Below are 17,102 nucleotides of genomic sequence, written 5' to 3' on the forward strand. Positions count from 1 at the left end.
TTTATACTGGGATTTCCCAGTTTTAGGACAGACCGGCAGTATACACAGACCGGCTGCTCTCCTACGTTAATGGCTCACCGATGACATCTTTAAAATGCCTGAAGAATAGTCATTGTCAATCTTGAAAGAGGAAGGTACAAGACAAGACAGTCTGTGCTCTCGTAGTTTATGTGGCAGATGGCAGCCATGACAGGACGTGCTTCGTCCGGCAGCAATAAAGAGGACATTGCCTCATAAACACATGTATGGTCTACATGTGGTTAGGTGCCTGTTTTACGCTCCAAAAAGGAGACCATCTTTACAGATATTTCTACTCTCCTAGTTTTACCACTAACCCCCATTCCTTGCCTCCCTCAGCAGGCTATCCGGATATTTGTAGTCAATTGTCGGAGAGAAAAGGTGCAGTATCTCCATTACATAGCGCCAGGACATATGGTGTGGCCGTGCACATAATGTCTCAAGGCTGAATGGCGGTGCTGAAAAGGAGCCAATAAAGAAAGCGGTGGAAAAGTATATTGTTTGGTCTAGAAGGATGAGATCATAATATATTTAGGGTCTCTACAATTTTGAGTATTATAATGCTGCTAAATATGAAGGTGCTATAAAAAGAGCCTGTTGTCTGAGGATCTGTCACCAGGTCAGAAGTGGCAAGTTTTTGCCTTTATTTTATTTCGTCCCAAGGTTCCCCTTGCCATTAATTTTTTTTCTTGTTTTTCTTAAATCCCCCATATGGTTCCAGAAATATGAGCCTTTCTATTTAGTGCAAAGATTTATAGTCTTTAAAGGGGGTGTGGTTCCCAAGATCTTCAGGGGCGTGGCTCAAAAAATAGTCTGGGCGTGGCTCACAAGATCTTCAGGGGCAGGTCTTTAGACTGCTCTTTATTAGATTGCAAGTCACGCCCTTTTAGGGAGAGAACATAAAAGTTAGCAGTAAACAAAAAGGCACATATTTCTGGAACCGTATGGTGCATTTAAAAAAAAAGAACAAAAAAAAGGGAATACTCAAGGAAGCAGTGGGGATAAAATAAAAACTGGACACATTTGACCTGGTAACAGGTCCACTTAATATAAGCATCTGTAGCCATGCCCTTTAACAAAAGCAATACCACTGTAAAAGATCAATCCCATTTTTTTTAAAGTGATGACCTGCTGGCATCTTATCCTGTGAAGGGCTCTCCCAGGATACAAATGGGAGAAAAACATACAGCAAACGGTCAAAGAGCAATTTTTACAGGGTATACATAGATACATACAATATAATGAATTTACAGTACAAAGGGATAATAATGAGCTAAAATTTCTGTCCATTTTAAGATATATGTTTCAGCGAGTGGGTAAACACTAGATGCTAGGGAGTGGAGAGAACACACAGGCATGAGGTATTACCGATCTCTATGTAGCACATATTCAGATCCAGCAGCAGAATTGAGGACATTATACAGCAGGACTCAGAAGTGTAGCTGGGAATCCAACACATAAAACGAAAAAGCACAGTAAAGCCCTATATGCACATTACACAGTTATCAGCTCTCCCACACACAAGAGCGCTTGATTGGCTGTGTGCTCCTGCCTTCTCTATTAGCACATACTGTTTTCAGATCCAGCAGCAGAATGGAGGACATTATACAGCAGGACTCAGCAGTGTAGCTGGGAATCCAACACAGAACATTAAAAAGCACAGAAAAGCCCACTATACACATCGCATAGTTATCAGCTTAACAGGCCATGCGCTCCTGCGTTCTTTATTAGAGAACTGCCAGTGGCTTATCTCTGGGAGCACAACAGGATGGGCAGTCTGAAATTGGACATGCTGTTTTTTTTTTTTCACTCACCTGACCATCAATTATATCTGTGGCTCCCACACACAGTAGACTAATGTGTATGGGGAAAACTTATATACCTATGTCATTATCCATTAGATTTAGTTAACAAATAATGGGTCTTCAACCCCTTTCCCCCATAACTGGGTATCACTAGTTTACTACAAATAGGGCGACTTTTGGTAAAAGTTAGTGAGTTGACATTTCCAAAAAAGTAGAGTTCTGTGATACATGATGGTCACAATGTGACTTGTGCACTCATATGGGTGCAGACTCTTAGGAAATTAAAATGCAAAAAGCTGCAATAAACACACAACCCGGTAATGATGAGACCTGTGTGAAGCGCCCTCAAACAAACCACAATCTGTGCAGTTTAACAGGTGGAGAAAAAACAAACCCTAAACCAATCTGCACGGTCAGGCCTCCGAGAGAGCGAAGCCGTCCAGCTCCATTCTCTATTTTCAAAGGCAATTAGCCATTTTAATCACAACAAGAGCGAGGCTGAAAGGCACTAAATGTCTGCCAGAGGAGTATTTACAGCACCAGTACCAGGTCTGGGGTTTCTCTTCTGCACCAGGGTTGTCTAATAAATTGGATTGTGAGGAGATAAGAGCAGGTTTGTATAAATTGCAATAAGTTCCAGCAACAGGGAATTAAAAAGCAAACAGGGCACCTGGCTGCCAGGGCTGCAGCACTGCCAACATCTCGGAGGACCTCGGAGGCCAGGTAGCTTAGATTACTGTGTCTGGGAAGGTTCACACTCGCATTGTTTAATACTTGATGTGTTGTGTGACTGCGAAAGTTTGGTTTCTGTTCATATCGGAAGCTGCACTAGTTGTAGCCATGAATGATTCCATGTTTGCATTATTAATACCACGGTCATAGCAGATATATCATCAGACATCACACAAACGACATTCAGTAATATACAGTAGAGTTGATCAAAAAGATTTGCAGGACCTCAGTCTCGCGGCCTTGTCAGTGGTCCATGGCCTCTGGACCAGAGCTCTGCAAACCTCGCACTACTTACTAACGTCTCTGGCGCCTCTTCTGATTAGTCGGTTCTATGACATTATTACATTGCTGCGTGATGAACTCATCCCAGCACCAAACCTACTAATCAGAAGAGGCACCTTGGATGTCAGCTGTCACATCTCCTCCGGGACCTGCTCCTGCCACTGCCATATTCTTTCTGCGATCGGCGCTGGTGAAGGAGGAGATGACGTGCAGTGCCATCCAGTCTGGCAGTACCGGTGTGTGCTGTATAACTGGAGTAATCAGCTCCCTGCTGTAGCTCACTGGAGAGCACCACCTGCACCACACCCTATTTAAGCTCCTAGCAGATTGCTGGAAGGTGCCAGATGTAGCCTTATGTTCCTCTGGTTTAGTCCTGTGTGTTTGGTTCCTGTTTTGTGTGGTTTCCTGTTTTGATCTGGGACAGATTAGTGACTACTCTTCCGCCTGCTGATTTTGCACCTTCTTTGTCCTTTTGATTCTGACCTGGTTACTTGACCATTCCTGCCACCTGTCCCATCAGCTGACTTCGTGGTCCCAAGCTCCTGCGTAAGTCCAGGTCCCTGCACAAGGGTTCAAGAGTGCCAGATATAGCCTTGTGTTCCTCTGGTTTAGTCCTGTGTGTTTGGTTCCTGTTTTGTGTGGTTTCCTGTTTTAATCTGGGACAGATTAGTGACTATTCTTCCGCCTGCTGATTTTGCACCTTCTTTTTCCTTTTGATTCTGACCTGGTTACTTGACCATTCCTGCCACCTGTCCCATCAGCTGACTTCGTGGTCCCAAGCTCCTGCGTAAGTCCAGGTCCCTGCACAAGGGTTCAAGAGTGCCAGATATAGCCTTGTGTTCCTCTGGTTTAGTCCTGTGTGTTTGGTTCCTGTTTTGATCTGGGACAGATTAGTGACTATTCTTCCGCCTGCTGATTTTGCACCTTCTTTGTCCTTTTGATTCTGACCTGGTTACTTGACCATTCCTGCCACCTGCCCCATCAGCTGACTTCGTGGCTCCTGTGTAAGTCCAGATCCCTGCACAAGGGTTCAAGTGTTAAGGCCAGGACAATCCCTGGGATCTTGTAAGTGGAGTGGCTTGCACTAAGCCCGTCCGTGATACAATTTTTTTTCAGAGCTGCCAGGCCACCACTGACAAGAGTCACATGACACCAGCAGGTAGTAAGATATTAGTAGCGCTCTAGTCCAGGCATTCAAGGACTATCGGCGTGACCGGTAGGCTAGGGTCTGGCAAATCTTTTTGCTTAACCCTTATAATATAGAGATCCCAGACCTGATGAGTCTGGTGTACCTACTTTGAAAATTCATTTAAGAATGGTTGTATAATCCTTAAAAAAAAATTGCAATTTTACAATGTTTGCTGAAAGAATTATAAAGCTATTCTGATATGGATTTTCATAGTAAGTACACCAGCCTCTTCAAGTCTTTTTTTTTTTTTTTTTTAAATGCATGTAGTTTGTATTGTGAAATAGGGTGACAGATCTGTTTTAAGATAAAAGTAGCAGCGAGCGGCGATGTTATCACGTGTAGAGACTGAGCCATTGTCCCAGTGGGGTGCCCATCTCGCGTTTGGTATACTTTTGACATACTAATGAGAAAAATGGCAGGAAAATAGTAATACAATTGAGTCAACTGGCCTGAGATACATTTACAAGTGACACACGTGTAGGTAAAAGGGATACAGGGGCCAATGTGCTGTGACAATACAATCAGTGGAAAATCCTTGTAAGAAGGCACCTGTGTACTGTATACAGAGGAAGGATAATTATGGCTGGTTTCAGTACAGCACATCACACGTCCGTCTCTAGATTACATGACTGCATGGTAATCCTGTTTACTGTGCAGCGCCCTTGACGGCTTTCTATGACTAGTTATACAGAATATACGGTAATACTTATGAGACTCTCACAATGAAAACCGTCCTCTATTTTACCTTGTTTGTATTATATACAGTACTGTGGAAAAATTCTGCAGAGCAAGAAAAATGTTTTAAAAAATAGAAGTGTTAATAGTTTATTTGTATCCATTAACAAAGTTCAAAAAGAATAAAATAAAAGGGAAACTAAATGTCATCAATATGTGGTGAGACCACCCTTTACCTTTAAAATGGCATCAATTCTTTTGGGTACTTTTGCCCCAAATCAGGGATTTTCTAGGATTATAGTCTAGTATATTAGTAACCAATGATACCAAAGAGGTGATAACGATCATCATTTTCATTTGTAGGTTATGTTAAGAATATCGAGGTGAGGAGACTTAAAGCCGCAATGCTCCTCTGGGAAATATGCAAATCGTCTCTTCGGAGGCTAGAACTCTAGTGCCACCTATTGGAAGTAGCAATCCTAACAATAGGTGGCACTAGAGTTCTAGTCCTCTTCCTCTCTGAAGAGACAATTTGCATATTTCCCAGAGGAGCATTGCGGCTTTAAGTCTCCTCACCTCGACATGCTTAATATGTCACTCTCCGCAAGGAGAAACGATACTTCTTGGATCCCGGTCAGACGCCTCTCGCACAGCCAAACCAGATCTCCACTTTGCACTGACGAGGGGCAGTACCCCAAAACACAGTGTCTGCAAATTGAGATTCTGGTTTGGCTTTTATCCTAAGTCATGTGACAAGGCTTGTTAAAGGGTCAACATTGACCCTGTTAGGATTGCTACTTCCAATAGGTGGCACTAGAGTTCTAGTCCTCTCTGAAGAGACAATTTGCATCATTTGTAGGTTGAAACACAGTCATTAACAGGAACAACTGTGTAAGAGGCTTAAAACTGGGTGGAAAACTGCCAAACTCTGCCACAAAGATGAGGTTGTCGAAAACAGTGTCATGTCCCAGGTCATACACAATGTAGTTATACTGCATCAACAAAGTGTCTTCTAGGCAAAGATTCCAAAGCAGACTGGGGTTTCAAGCTGGGCTGTGGAGTCGGATAAATGAAGTCGGAGCCCATTTTGGTGGAGTCGGAGTCAGTGTCATGAAAACTGAGGAGTCGGAGCCCATTTTGATGGAGTCGGAGTCATGGAAATTGAGGAGTCTGAGGTTTGGCTTACCGACTCCACAGCCCTGGCAGGGCTGTGGAGTCGGAGTCATGGAAATTGAGGAGTCTTAGTCGGAGGTTTGGCTTACTGACTCCACAGACCTGGTTTCAAGATGTCCTGTTCAAGCTATTTTGAAGCACCAAGAAATGGGCAATGATGAGGACCATAGATGCAGTGGTTGGACAAGGAAACTTAGTGAAGTAGATGAAAAGAAATATCATGCTTACTGCCCTTTAAAATCAGAAGATGACCAGCAGTGACATCAGCTCAGATCAGGCAGCAACTAATGGGACTTAGCTACGCCCATCTACTGTTCAGAGAAGTGTACCCAGAAGTGGTCTTCTTGGTAGAATTGCATCCAAAAAGTCTATACCTTCAACATGGCAACAATTTCAAGCAACTCAACTATGCATGAAAACATAGCAATTGTGGTTCTGAAAAATGGCAGCAGATTCTCTGAAGTCAAAACGTGAAATATTTGGCTGTAACAGAAGGCAATTTGTTCACTGAATGACTGGAGAGAGGCACATTACTGAGTGTCCCCAGGCAGCAGTGAAACATGGTAGACATTCCTTACAAGACCAGGACTGCATTTCAGCAAATAGCATTGGGAATGGTCAGGATTAAGAATGCTCTTAATGCGGAGAAAGAAAAACAGATATTTGTCCATCATACAATACCATCGGGGAGGCATCCGATAGGCTCCAAATTTATTCTGCAGGTGGACAACGACCCCAAACATACAGCCAATGCCATTAGGAACCATCATCAGTGTAAAGAAAAAAAAAGAATCCTGGAAGTGTAATACGGCCATACAGAGCCCAGATCTAGTCATCGAGTCTATCTGGGATTAGAGACATCTGCAGAAGATCTGCGGTTAGTTCTCCAAGAAGCTTGTAACAACCTTGCTGATGAGGTCTTTCAAAACTGCGTGCAAGTGTACCCAGAAGAAGTGATGTGGCTTTGAAGGTCACTATTAACACGCCTATTTTTAAAGCATTCTTACTTTACAGCATCTTTTCCAAACCTGCTTAAAACTTAGATATTATATAGTGCAGTATATTCCACATCAACCACCCATAGTATTAAAATCCACAATATAGTGAAGGCCCCCCACATGCCATCAAAACAGCTTTGACCACTTGAAGGATAGACTGGGACTGAGATATTAACAGGAGATCCTTTAAAAGCGATCCTCCACCTTCACAGTAAATGTGACAATAAATTACTAATGTATAGCCACTCTAGCTCTTTATTGCTGATGCCTCCGTCTCGATCACCATTGTCTCTGGTTTCCAGCACCGCTCCGGTCCTCTACTGGTCCACGTGACTGCTCGGAAGCTATTGTGAGGATCAGTAGGTGCTTTCCCAATGTAAGCCTATGAGACTCATAAAAAGGCTCTATAGACTTACGCTGGAAAGAGACTTCTGGTCCACACATAAACCCCGGTGTGCACCGGCTAGGCCGGATTGGAGCGGCATTGGAAACCAGAGCAGACAGCGATCGGTAAGTATTTTAATACTGTTACACCACATTATATACATAATTAGGATGAATTACAGAATAACAATTTTGCTGAGACACTTCTTTAATCAATGTCTATTTCCATTTTTATTTTTTGACTCCAAAAGATATTCAGATACATGTAGCGGGGGGTCAAACTTAATCTATGACCCTGATGAAGTTAAGCCTAGCAATGTAAAGTCCCTAACACGTACCTGTGGCTGAATGTAGACACAAGACTTAGGATCCTTCTTAACAAATCGTTTGGCTCCATTTGGAAATGATCTTTAGCAGTCAAAAGTATCTTCTCAACATTCATTTCATACAAGATTCTCAGCACCTGACGAGGAACATGGACACAATACAATGTAACAATAAGAAAGGTTAATAATTAGAAACTTAGATGAACCCTCTACTTTCTGATAACTTGATCTCATTTGATAAATTTACAATCTGGAAATCACTTTTGTTAAAATTTATGTTGTCTTATCCACAGAAAATCACTCCAAAGAGCCGTCTGCAAGGTGTTTGCTTTCTATGTAACTTGTCAAGTGCAATCCTTCCCTAGCAGAAGAGACCCTGAGATGGATTACAGGAAGTGGGAGCGAGTCTGTCTCTCTACAGGAAGTAGAGATGGATCTTTGTATCTACAGGATGTGGGCATGGGTCTTTGTCTCTATCGGAAGTGAGCGTGGGTCTTTAATTCGCTAAAGGTAGTGGGCACAGGTATTTGCCTCTCTACTGGAAGTGGGCGTGGGTCTGTCTCTACAGGAAGTTGGTGGAGGTATTTGCCTCTCTACAGGAAGTGGACCCAGGTATTTGCCTCTCTACAGGAAGTGGACCCAGGTATTTGCCTCTCTACAGGAAGTGGACCCAGGTATTTGCCTCTCTACAGGAAGTGCACCCAGGTATTTGCCTCTCTACAGGAAGTGGACCCAGGTATTTGCCTCTCTACAGGAAGTGGACCCAGGTATTTGCCTCTCTACAGGAAGTGGACCCAGGTATTTGCCTCTCTACAGGAAGTGGACCCAGGTATTTACCTCTCTACATGAAGTGGACCCAGGTATTTGCCTCTCTACAGGAAGTGGACCCAGGTATTTGCCTCTCTACAGGAAGTGGACCCAGGTATTTGCCTCTCTACAGGAAGTGGACCCAGGTATTTACCTCTCTACAGAAAGTGGACCCAGGTATTTGCCTCTCTACAGAATGTGGACCCAGGTATTTGCCTCTCTACAGAAAGTGGACCCAGGTATTTACCTCTCTACAGAAAGTGGACCCAGGAATTTGCCTCTTACCAGGAAGTGGACCCAGGTATTTGTCTCTGCAGGAAGTTGGCGTGGATATTTGTCTCTAAAGGAAATGCAAATGGGTCTGTCTCTACAGGAGGTGGCGTGATTCTATATCTCTCTACAAGAAGCGGGCATGTGTCTTAAATTCTCTACAGGAAGTGAGAATGAGTCTTTGTCTCTATACAGAATGTAGGGATGGGTTCTTATCTCTTTAAAGGAAGTGAGCATGGGTCTTTATCTCTGTAGTACGCCTCTCCTGTGTATCATTTCCTTACTTGCTAATATTTGCACCTGAGAAAAGAAGGGTCACTCACAAATTACTTCTCACTTGGCATAATGGGACATTAGTGAACATTATAGAACATTTTTGAAAGCTACATTTACATTTATTTGTCAGAGTGTGACACAAACCGTGGCTCTTGTACCACAAACCATTGCCTGGATCTTCCATGAATTACACGGTCTGCAATTCATCAAGACAACTATCCTATGAAAAAAATTTGTCAAGTCGCTGATCATCACAGGTCTAACTTTCGAAACCTCAGTGGTCAGCAACTCCTTCTCTAGAGGTCTGGGCCTATCTACATATAATATGAGCAGAATTTCACTTGATTGGTCCTTACGTAATACTACACTTCTGCTGAAGCTTCTGGAGAACACAGGCATAGCTGTCCACAATTTGCGTCAAGTAGGACCTACACCTACAAAAAAAATACTGTCTTCTTGGCACTGTGCCTGTTATAGTCCTTAACATGTGAAGGATATACACTCACTGGCCACTTTATTAGGTACACCTGTCCAACTTCTTGTTAACACTTAATTTCTAATCAGCCAATCACATGGCGGCAACTCAGTGCATTTAGGCATGTAGACATGGTCAAGACAATCTCCTGCAGTTCAAACCGAGCATCAGTATGGGGAAGAAAGGTGATTTGAGTGCCTTTGAACGTGGCATGGTTGTTGGTGCCAGAAGGGCTGGTCTGAGTATTTCAGAAACTGCTGATCTACTGGGATTTTCACGCACAACCATCTCTAGGGTTTACAGAGAATGGTCCGAAAAAGAAAAAAAATCCAGTGAGCGGCAGTTCTGTGGGCGGAAATGCCTTGTTGATGCCAGAGGTCAGAGGAGAATGGGCAGACTGGTTCGAGCTGATAGAAAGGCAACAGTGACTCAAATCGCCACCCGTTACAACCAAGGTAGGCCTAAGAGCATCTCTGAACGCACAGTGCGTCGAACTTTGAGGCAGATGGGCTACGGCAGCAGAAGACCACACCGGGTACCACTCCTTTCAGCTAAGAACAGGAAACTGAGGCTACAATTTGTACAAGCTCATCGAAATTGGACAGTAGAAGATTGGAAAAACGTTGCTTGGTCTGATGAGTCTCGATTTCTGCTGCGACATTCGGATGGTAGGGTCAGAATTTGGCGTAAACAACATGAAAGCATGGATCCATCCTGCCTTGTATGGAGCATCTTTGGGATGTGCAGCCGACAAATCTGCGGCAACTGTGTGATGCCATCATGTCAATATGGACCAAAATCTCTGAGGAATGCTTCCAGCACCTTGTTGAATCTATGAAGAATTGAGGCAGTTCTGAAGGCAAAAGGGGGTCCACCCCATTACTAGCATGGTGTACCTAATAAAGTGGCCGGTGAGTGTACTTTATATAAAGGTGTTCAAAAAAAATTCTGCAATCTCTCAATGTCAAAAATGAGCAATTTCCTACAAGCTACGATTTGGTTGGCTGTCTGGAAAAATCATACAACCAAACAGAAGATGATCTGATATGTGCACTATTTACCTGGTGTAGACATTCTAAATTATTTTCCTTCATTTTCATCTGAAAGATAATCTTCTGAATCTCATGAGATAAGTATTCATCTCTATTGTCTTGCTTCAACCATTGCAACATAGATCCGAGAGCCAGAGAACGCACTTCGTGGAATTCTGACTCCAACATCCTCTGCACCAATAGTGATGGGTTGATTTTCATAGCGGGACCAACCCAACCAGCAGTTGCACCTTCCACTTGGACGTTGAGATTTAGCATAGATAAAATAAGTCTGGTAATACTTTGTAGGTACAGGATAAATCCAGGAACTGCGGCAGTGTGGTCTTCCTCCTCAATCAGCTCACAGTCTTCAATAACATGGCATATGTCTCCACTGAAATTAGTGGTAAAAGCTGTAGGAAAGACCAAACCACCCAGGATTAGGACAACTGCGTGAAGCTCCCATTTCACTATTTATTACACTTTGCTTATATAGCGCCAACACTTTACTTACATGGTCATTACTGTCCCCATTGGGGCTCACAATCTAGATTCCCTATCAGTATGTCTTCAGAGTGTGGGAGGAAACCGGAGAACCCGGAGGAAACCCACGCAAACACGGGAAGAACATACAAACTCCTTGCAGATGTTGACCTTGGTGGGATTTGAATCTAGAACCCCAAAAACCACTGAGCTTCTATGCTGTGATTTCATCATTTTGTGAAATAAGAGATAAGCTACCGTATGTAGAAGAAACCGCACTTGGAATCATCCCTATTCTGGATAGGACATTTTTTATTACTCTAGTGGGACACACTCCCTAATCCGGCCTAAATATTTCGACAACACAAACGTAGACTGGACAGTCTGAACACGCGCCAAATGTATCACAGTGGCTCATGTAGAATGAGAAATTTAGCACATCTTTAACTTTTTCTCATGGGTCAATTTTTGTTTCTGCGCTTGTTCCTTTCCCTTCCTTTTGTCCAAGAGACATAACTTTACCTAACCTAGCCATACAAGGTTTTTTTTTTTTATTGTTTTTGCATGGCAAGCTGTAGTTTTTATTGGTACAATTTTGGAATATGTGAAATGCTTTGATAACTCTTTATTGCATTATTGACTGAAAACTGCAAATGTGGAGATTTATTGTTTTTTTTTGCTTTATGCCGTTTACCCTATGGATTATTTTCAAAGATCAGATTTTTAAAAATTGCGATACTGGATTTCTTTTTTTGTATTGGGGAAATAGGGGCAAATTAAACTTTTTTTTCCCATTTTTCAATATATTAAAAAACTTCCTAAAGGTGACTTGAACCTGCAATCGCTTGTATTATTAGGGCTCGCTCACACTGGCGTGTAAATCGGATGAGTGCAATGCGAGAAAACATTGCATTGCACTCTGACCAATGTTATACAATGACTCAGTGCTCATCTGCAAGTTTTTTTCTCAGCTTGGATCAGAATGAGAAAAAAAAAAAATCGAAACATGCTGCGATTGTGTACGAGAATCGGATCGCATTCGCCAATGCAAGTCAATGGGTGCGAGAAAAAAATTGCAAGGCACACGGACCATGCGTATGCCGACTGATTTTTACACACACATCTTAAAGGAAACCCGACATTTCATCAGCCAAGTACACGAAATTCAAGCTCAAACCTTCAGAATAGATATATAGAATATATATATAGATAGAATAAATACATATAATGTTGCAATTTAATGCCACAAGCCCCCTACATACAATAAACGAACATCCTTTATTGCTTTTCACGTGGCACTAAAGGGTGTTTAGCCTTATTTCACCTATTAAATACATTTTAAAAAAATGGCGTGGGGTCCTCACTCATAACCAGCTAAGGCAAAGCAGACAGATGAGAGCTGATATTATCAGACTGGGAAGGTCTATATAACCATGGATCTTCCCAGCCTATTAACATCATCCCTCAGCTGTCTGCGTAGGAAGGGACCCCACATCATTTTTTAGGGCCCACCTTTAATAAGAATCAGTAAAGTCTAAGCAGACAGTTGAGGGCCAATATTAAGAGGCTGGGAAGGTTCATGGATATTGTCCCCTTCCCAGCAGAATAAGACCAACCCGTAGCTTTTTAAAAAAAAATGTATTAGCTAAATTCATGTACAAAAAACTACACACGCACGGCACTAATTATTTATCTCACAAAGTTCGATCTACTGTATTTATCTATTCTATCTATCCATCTATCTATATTGGTAGATAAGATTGCTTTATTAGTTTGTAAACTAGCTTTAAATTACATCACGAAGATGATGTTAAAACTACATTATATACGGATTGCATCCGCGTGTCATACTGATCCTAGGGGAGAAAAATCACAATGTAATGGCATGACACTCGTCCTACTTCTCTGGATCAACATTGGACTGATTTTTTTATGCCCCAGCCTTAGGCTACAGTCACACTATCAGTATTTGGTCAGTATTTTACAACAGTATTTATAAGCCAAAAACCAGGAGTGGAACAACCAGAGGAAAAGTATAACAGAAACTCGTCACCACTTCTGTATTTATCACCCACTCCTGGTTTTGCCTTACAAATATTGATGGAAAATACTGAATGTGTGGCCGTAGCGTTATACTGTAATGCTGCATAAAATTTGAGGTGCTCAAAGTCCTATCACAAACCAAGCCTTCTTAGTGTGAATCGACACCTCCTTTACCCTCTAAGTGCATGTTCACATGTTGCATTTTTCCCAACGTTTTATTTTGTGTCACGTTATTGAATGCACTTTCTCGTGCACTGATTTTTACTTTCATGAATTTTAATAGGTGAAATGCAGCTCTTGAGCAACTGCAGAATCGTGCGAGCGCAGTCACAATTCCCCTGCATTCCTCGTGCAGATGAGTGGTCACATGTTATTTGCATGCTTGGGGCACCAGGTGAGACTAGTTGGCACGTGATCGCAAGTATGCAAATCACATTTATGTGGTCATGTGACCGCCCACCTACATGGGGCATATAGGCGAATCACGATGGCCTGTGCATCGCACACTGCCCATTCTGCACTTACTTCTGAGGCTGGAAAACCCATTTATGTCTTTGCAAAAAAAATAATCATGGTCATGTGGTTGAAGAGGTAGTCAACCTGGGATGATTGCTTTCCATTTGAAGGAGACAATAAGCTGATCACACGATGCTTTGCTCCTGGTATCACCATATAATCAGAGAGAATTGATAGTAGAAACCATCTACAAATACTTATTTTCCCCACAGCACCACCACAGGACACATTAGGCATCACACAGTTGTCTTTGAATGGATGGCCATGGCCATCCTCATGAAGGTGTGGCTACAGGGAGAAAATTACCTTCCTCCCTCCAGGGAGCCGCCGGCTTTCAATCATAGGGACTAGCATAGAGCGGCTACAGACATGTGCCCCTAACAGCCGCGACTGGAATCACAATCCACCCATGGCTGTTATCCCGTTAAATGACACTGTCAATCTCTGACAACGGCATTTACTGTGAATGCGCCGGAAGCTCATCACTAATCCTGCCCATCAGCGTCCGTGTCACATGAAAATAAAAAATACATATTCAGTATTGCCGAGTTCAGAATCGCCTTATCTATTAACCTATCAAAAGAATTAAACCGATCGGTAAGCGGCGTAGCAAAAAAAAGTAAAAACACCAGAATTAAGTTTTTTTGGTTGCCGCCAAATTGCATTAAAATGAAATAACGGGCGATCAAAAGATCATATCCACATCAAAAAGGTATCATTATAAACGTCAGCTCGGCACGCAAAAATATAAGCCCTCACCCAGCCCCAGATAACAAAAAATGGAGACTCTACGGGTCTCGGAAAAATGATGCTATTTTTTTTTTTTTTTAAACAAACTTTGGATTTTTTTTCACCATTTAAATAAAAAAAACAACCTAGAAAAATACAGAAAACAAAGTAAACACTGGCGCTCGCCCAAACAAGTAAAAAACTCCTTTAGCTGCGAACTTCAAAGCCGGGTAGTGCCCACCCGCATAAACATATAAATGAACAAATAGACTAGAAACCGCGCTTGAAGGAAGAGGAGGTTACTGGTGTTAAGACAGACCACACATGCAGTACTCAAATGTGGACGTAACCGCTGTTATTCCTGAAGGTAACTATCACAGTGAACAACCCCTCTATTAATGGCTGACCACACAAACTCAAGAGTACAACTGGCACTGCTACGCTTACCTATTTTGGTGTGTAGGTTGTAAATCCCGGAGTTCCTGGTTACCTCCGCGGTGTGTGCGATCCGTACTGTTAGTGACGTCACTAGTAGGCAGGGCCTACCAGCCATCCTACTTTCGCTTTCGTTTCATCCCTCGTGGCATCCAGGAAGCGCTGCCGGCCGGGGCGCTCCTGGTGCCGCAGTGTGCCTCTACATCCGGCACAGTGTGTAATACTTACCCCGAACAACTACCCATATTTCGCATTGGGTTCCACCACACACCGCGGAGGTAACCAGGAACTCCGGGATTTACAACCTACACACCAAAATAGGTAAGCGTAGCAGTGCCAGTTGTACTCTTGAGTGTGTGTGGTCAGCCATTAATAGAGGGGTTGTTCACTGTGATAGTTACCTTCAGGAATAACAGCGGTTACGTCCACATTTGAGTACTGCATGTGTGGTCTGTCTTAACACCAGTAACCTCCTCTTCCTTCAAGCGCGGCTTCTAGTCTATTTGTTAAAAAAAAACAACCTATACACGTTTGGTATGTACGAAGTCGTAAGGGCGTGAATAATCATATTGGCAGGTCAGTTTTAGCATTTGGTGAACATGATAAAAAAAAAAAAAAAAAAAAAAAACAAGTGTGGGATTGAACTTTTGTTTAGAAATTTCACCGCACTTGGAGTTTTTTCCCCGTTTTGGAGTACACGATATGATAAAACCAATGATGTTGTTCAAAAGTACAACTCATCCCACAAAAAACAAGCCCTCACATGGCCATAGGAACCGAAAAATAAAAAAAGTTATAGCTCTGGGAAGAAGGGGAGCGAAAAACAAAAGCAAAAACGAAAAAGGGCTGCGGCGTGAAGGGGTTAAGTAAGGTGTCCGGGCACTATTGAAACGCTGTTTACCTACCAAGATTCATTCTATATCTGCAGGTAAAAAGCATTTTCCAAGATGACAGGTTCCCTTTAATATTAGGTGTTAAGTCATCCTTGTTCTTCCTTGACATCTTGTATTATGAACAAGTTTTATGTCTTCTTACTTGTCCTGGGCTGACATCTCTTTATTTTGACTACGGCATCTGATGTAGAAACTCCTTTCAAGAAGTTGCTAAACTAAACACAAGCTTAATCCAGAACAAAACCAACACTTGCTCTTGGATGCAGCACCCGAGATTCTTCAGCTGTGAAGACAGCAAAGATGGCCTCATGAATTAAATTGAACAGTATGGACACCTTGGGGGAGATTTTAAATTTTACTTACCGTAATCATATAGGGTATGTTAATCAAGAATGTATTTTGGGCTAAAAATAATTTTAGTAAAAGGGTTTCATTAAAAATGTTAAACAGTTTGGCTTCTACAGCCTCTATGTATAAGAGTACAAAGCAGACTGCAGCATGAGTTACCAAGTGAATCCCATCAGTGATCTTGCTGTCAAAGCAGCCCCTTCCAAACCTCATCCCTCTTCTACTGGTCCTTATTTTAAACTGAAGTATGAGCAAAACAGAGTAGAAATTAGTTTAGAAGATGAGCAAGTTAATTCAGAAGATTGTGGAGAAGAAGAGAGAAGGGTTACAAACCTTTTTGTTAAGACTTACTCAATGATAAATTTACAAATAAAAAATTCTGCAGTCTGCTACGTGCAGTGATACATGAGCCCCAATTCATCAAGGCTGACAATTTTCTCACCTGTCTTGATGATGGGTTGTGTTGGCGTTAAAAGCTCTTGGTTCATTAAGAGATGCACACCTTTTAATGACCCATGAGCGTCTGATGGGTGGGGTGCGCCCTGCCACTAATACGACAGTCCCATGTTAGCAAAGCTGGGAGAAACTAGGGTAAAAATGCCAAAAGTCACAACATTTTTATGCCACTTCGAGTTGTGCAAAAATTTTGCGATTTTCAAAGCAATTTACTACAGAATTCTAGCAAAATTGCTTTTCTCCATCAGGGCCTATAGAGGCTGTAGAAGCCATACAGTCTAAAGGTACCTTCACACGAAACAACTTTGAAACGATATCGCTAGCGATCCGTGACGTTGCAGCGTCCTCGCTAGCGATATCGTTTCGTTTGACACGCAGCAGCGATCAGGATCCTGCTGTGATGTCGCTGGTCGCTAAATAAAGTTCAGAACTTTATTTGGTCGTCCGATCGCTGTGTATCGTTGTGTTTGAAAGCAAAAGCAACGATACCAGCGATGTTTTACACTGGTAACCAGGGTAAACATCGGGTTACCAAGCGCAGGGCCGCGTTTAGTAACCCGATGTTTACCCTGGTTACCAGCGTAAAAGTAAAAAAAACAAACAGTACATGCTCACCTGCGCGTCCCCCAGCGTCTGCTTCCTGACACTTACTGAGCGCCGGCCCTAAAGTGAAAGTGAAAGCACAGCGGTGACGTCACCGCTGTGCTGTTAGGGCCGGAGCTCAGTCAGTGTCAGGAAGCAGACGCTGGGGGACGCGC

The 17,102-nt window shown here is 42.6% G+C and overlaps 1 protein-coding gene across 4 annotated transcripts in view; it reads right to left on the bottom strand.

Annotated features, from left to right (window-relative positions):
* The window catches only part of THADA (THADA armadillo repeat containing), a 629,866-nt gene that overhangs the window by 118,578 nt on the left and 494,186 nt on the right, over positions 1-17,102 (bottom strand). For all 4 annotated transcript variants that reach the window (XM_077282381.1, XM_077282382.1, XM_077282380.1 and 1 more), the window contains exons 32-33: positions 10,472-10,854; positions 7,595-7,719 (exon numbers count right to left, since the gene is read on the bottom strand). In XM_077282381.1, the coding sequence (XP_077138496.1) occupies positions 7,595-7,719; positions 10,472-10,854 (508 nt within the window). The remainder of the gene's footprint in view (positions 1-7,594; positions 7,720-10,471; positions 10,855-17,102) is intronic.

The sequence above is a fragment of the Ranitomeya variabilis genome, chromosome 2 (assembly GCF_051348905.1).
Source record: "Ranitomeya variabilis isolate aRanVar5 chromosome 2, aRanVar5.hap1, whole genome shotgun sequence".
Classification (NCBI taxonomy): Eukaryota; Metazoa; Chordata; class Amphibia; order Anura; family Dendrobatidae; genus Ranitomeya; species Ranitomeya variabilis.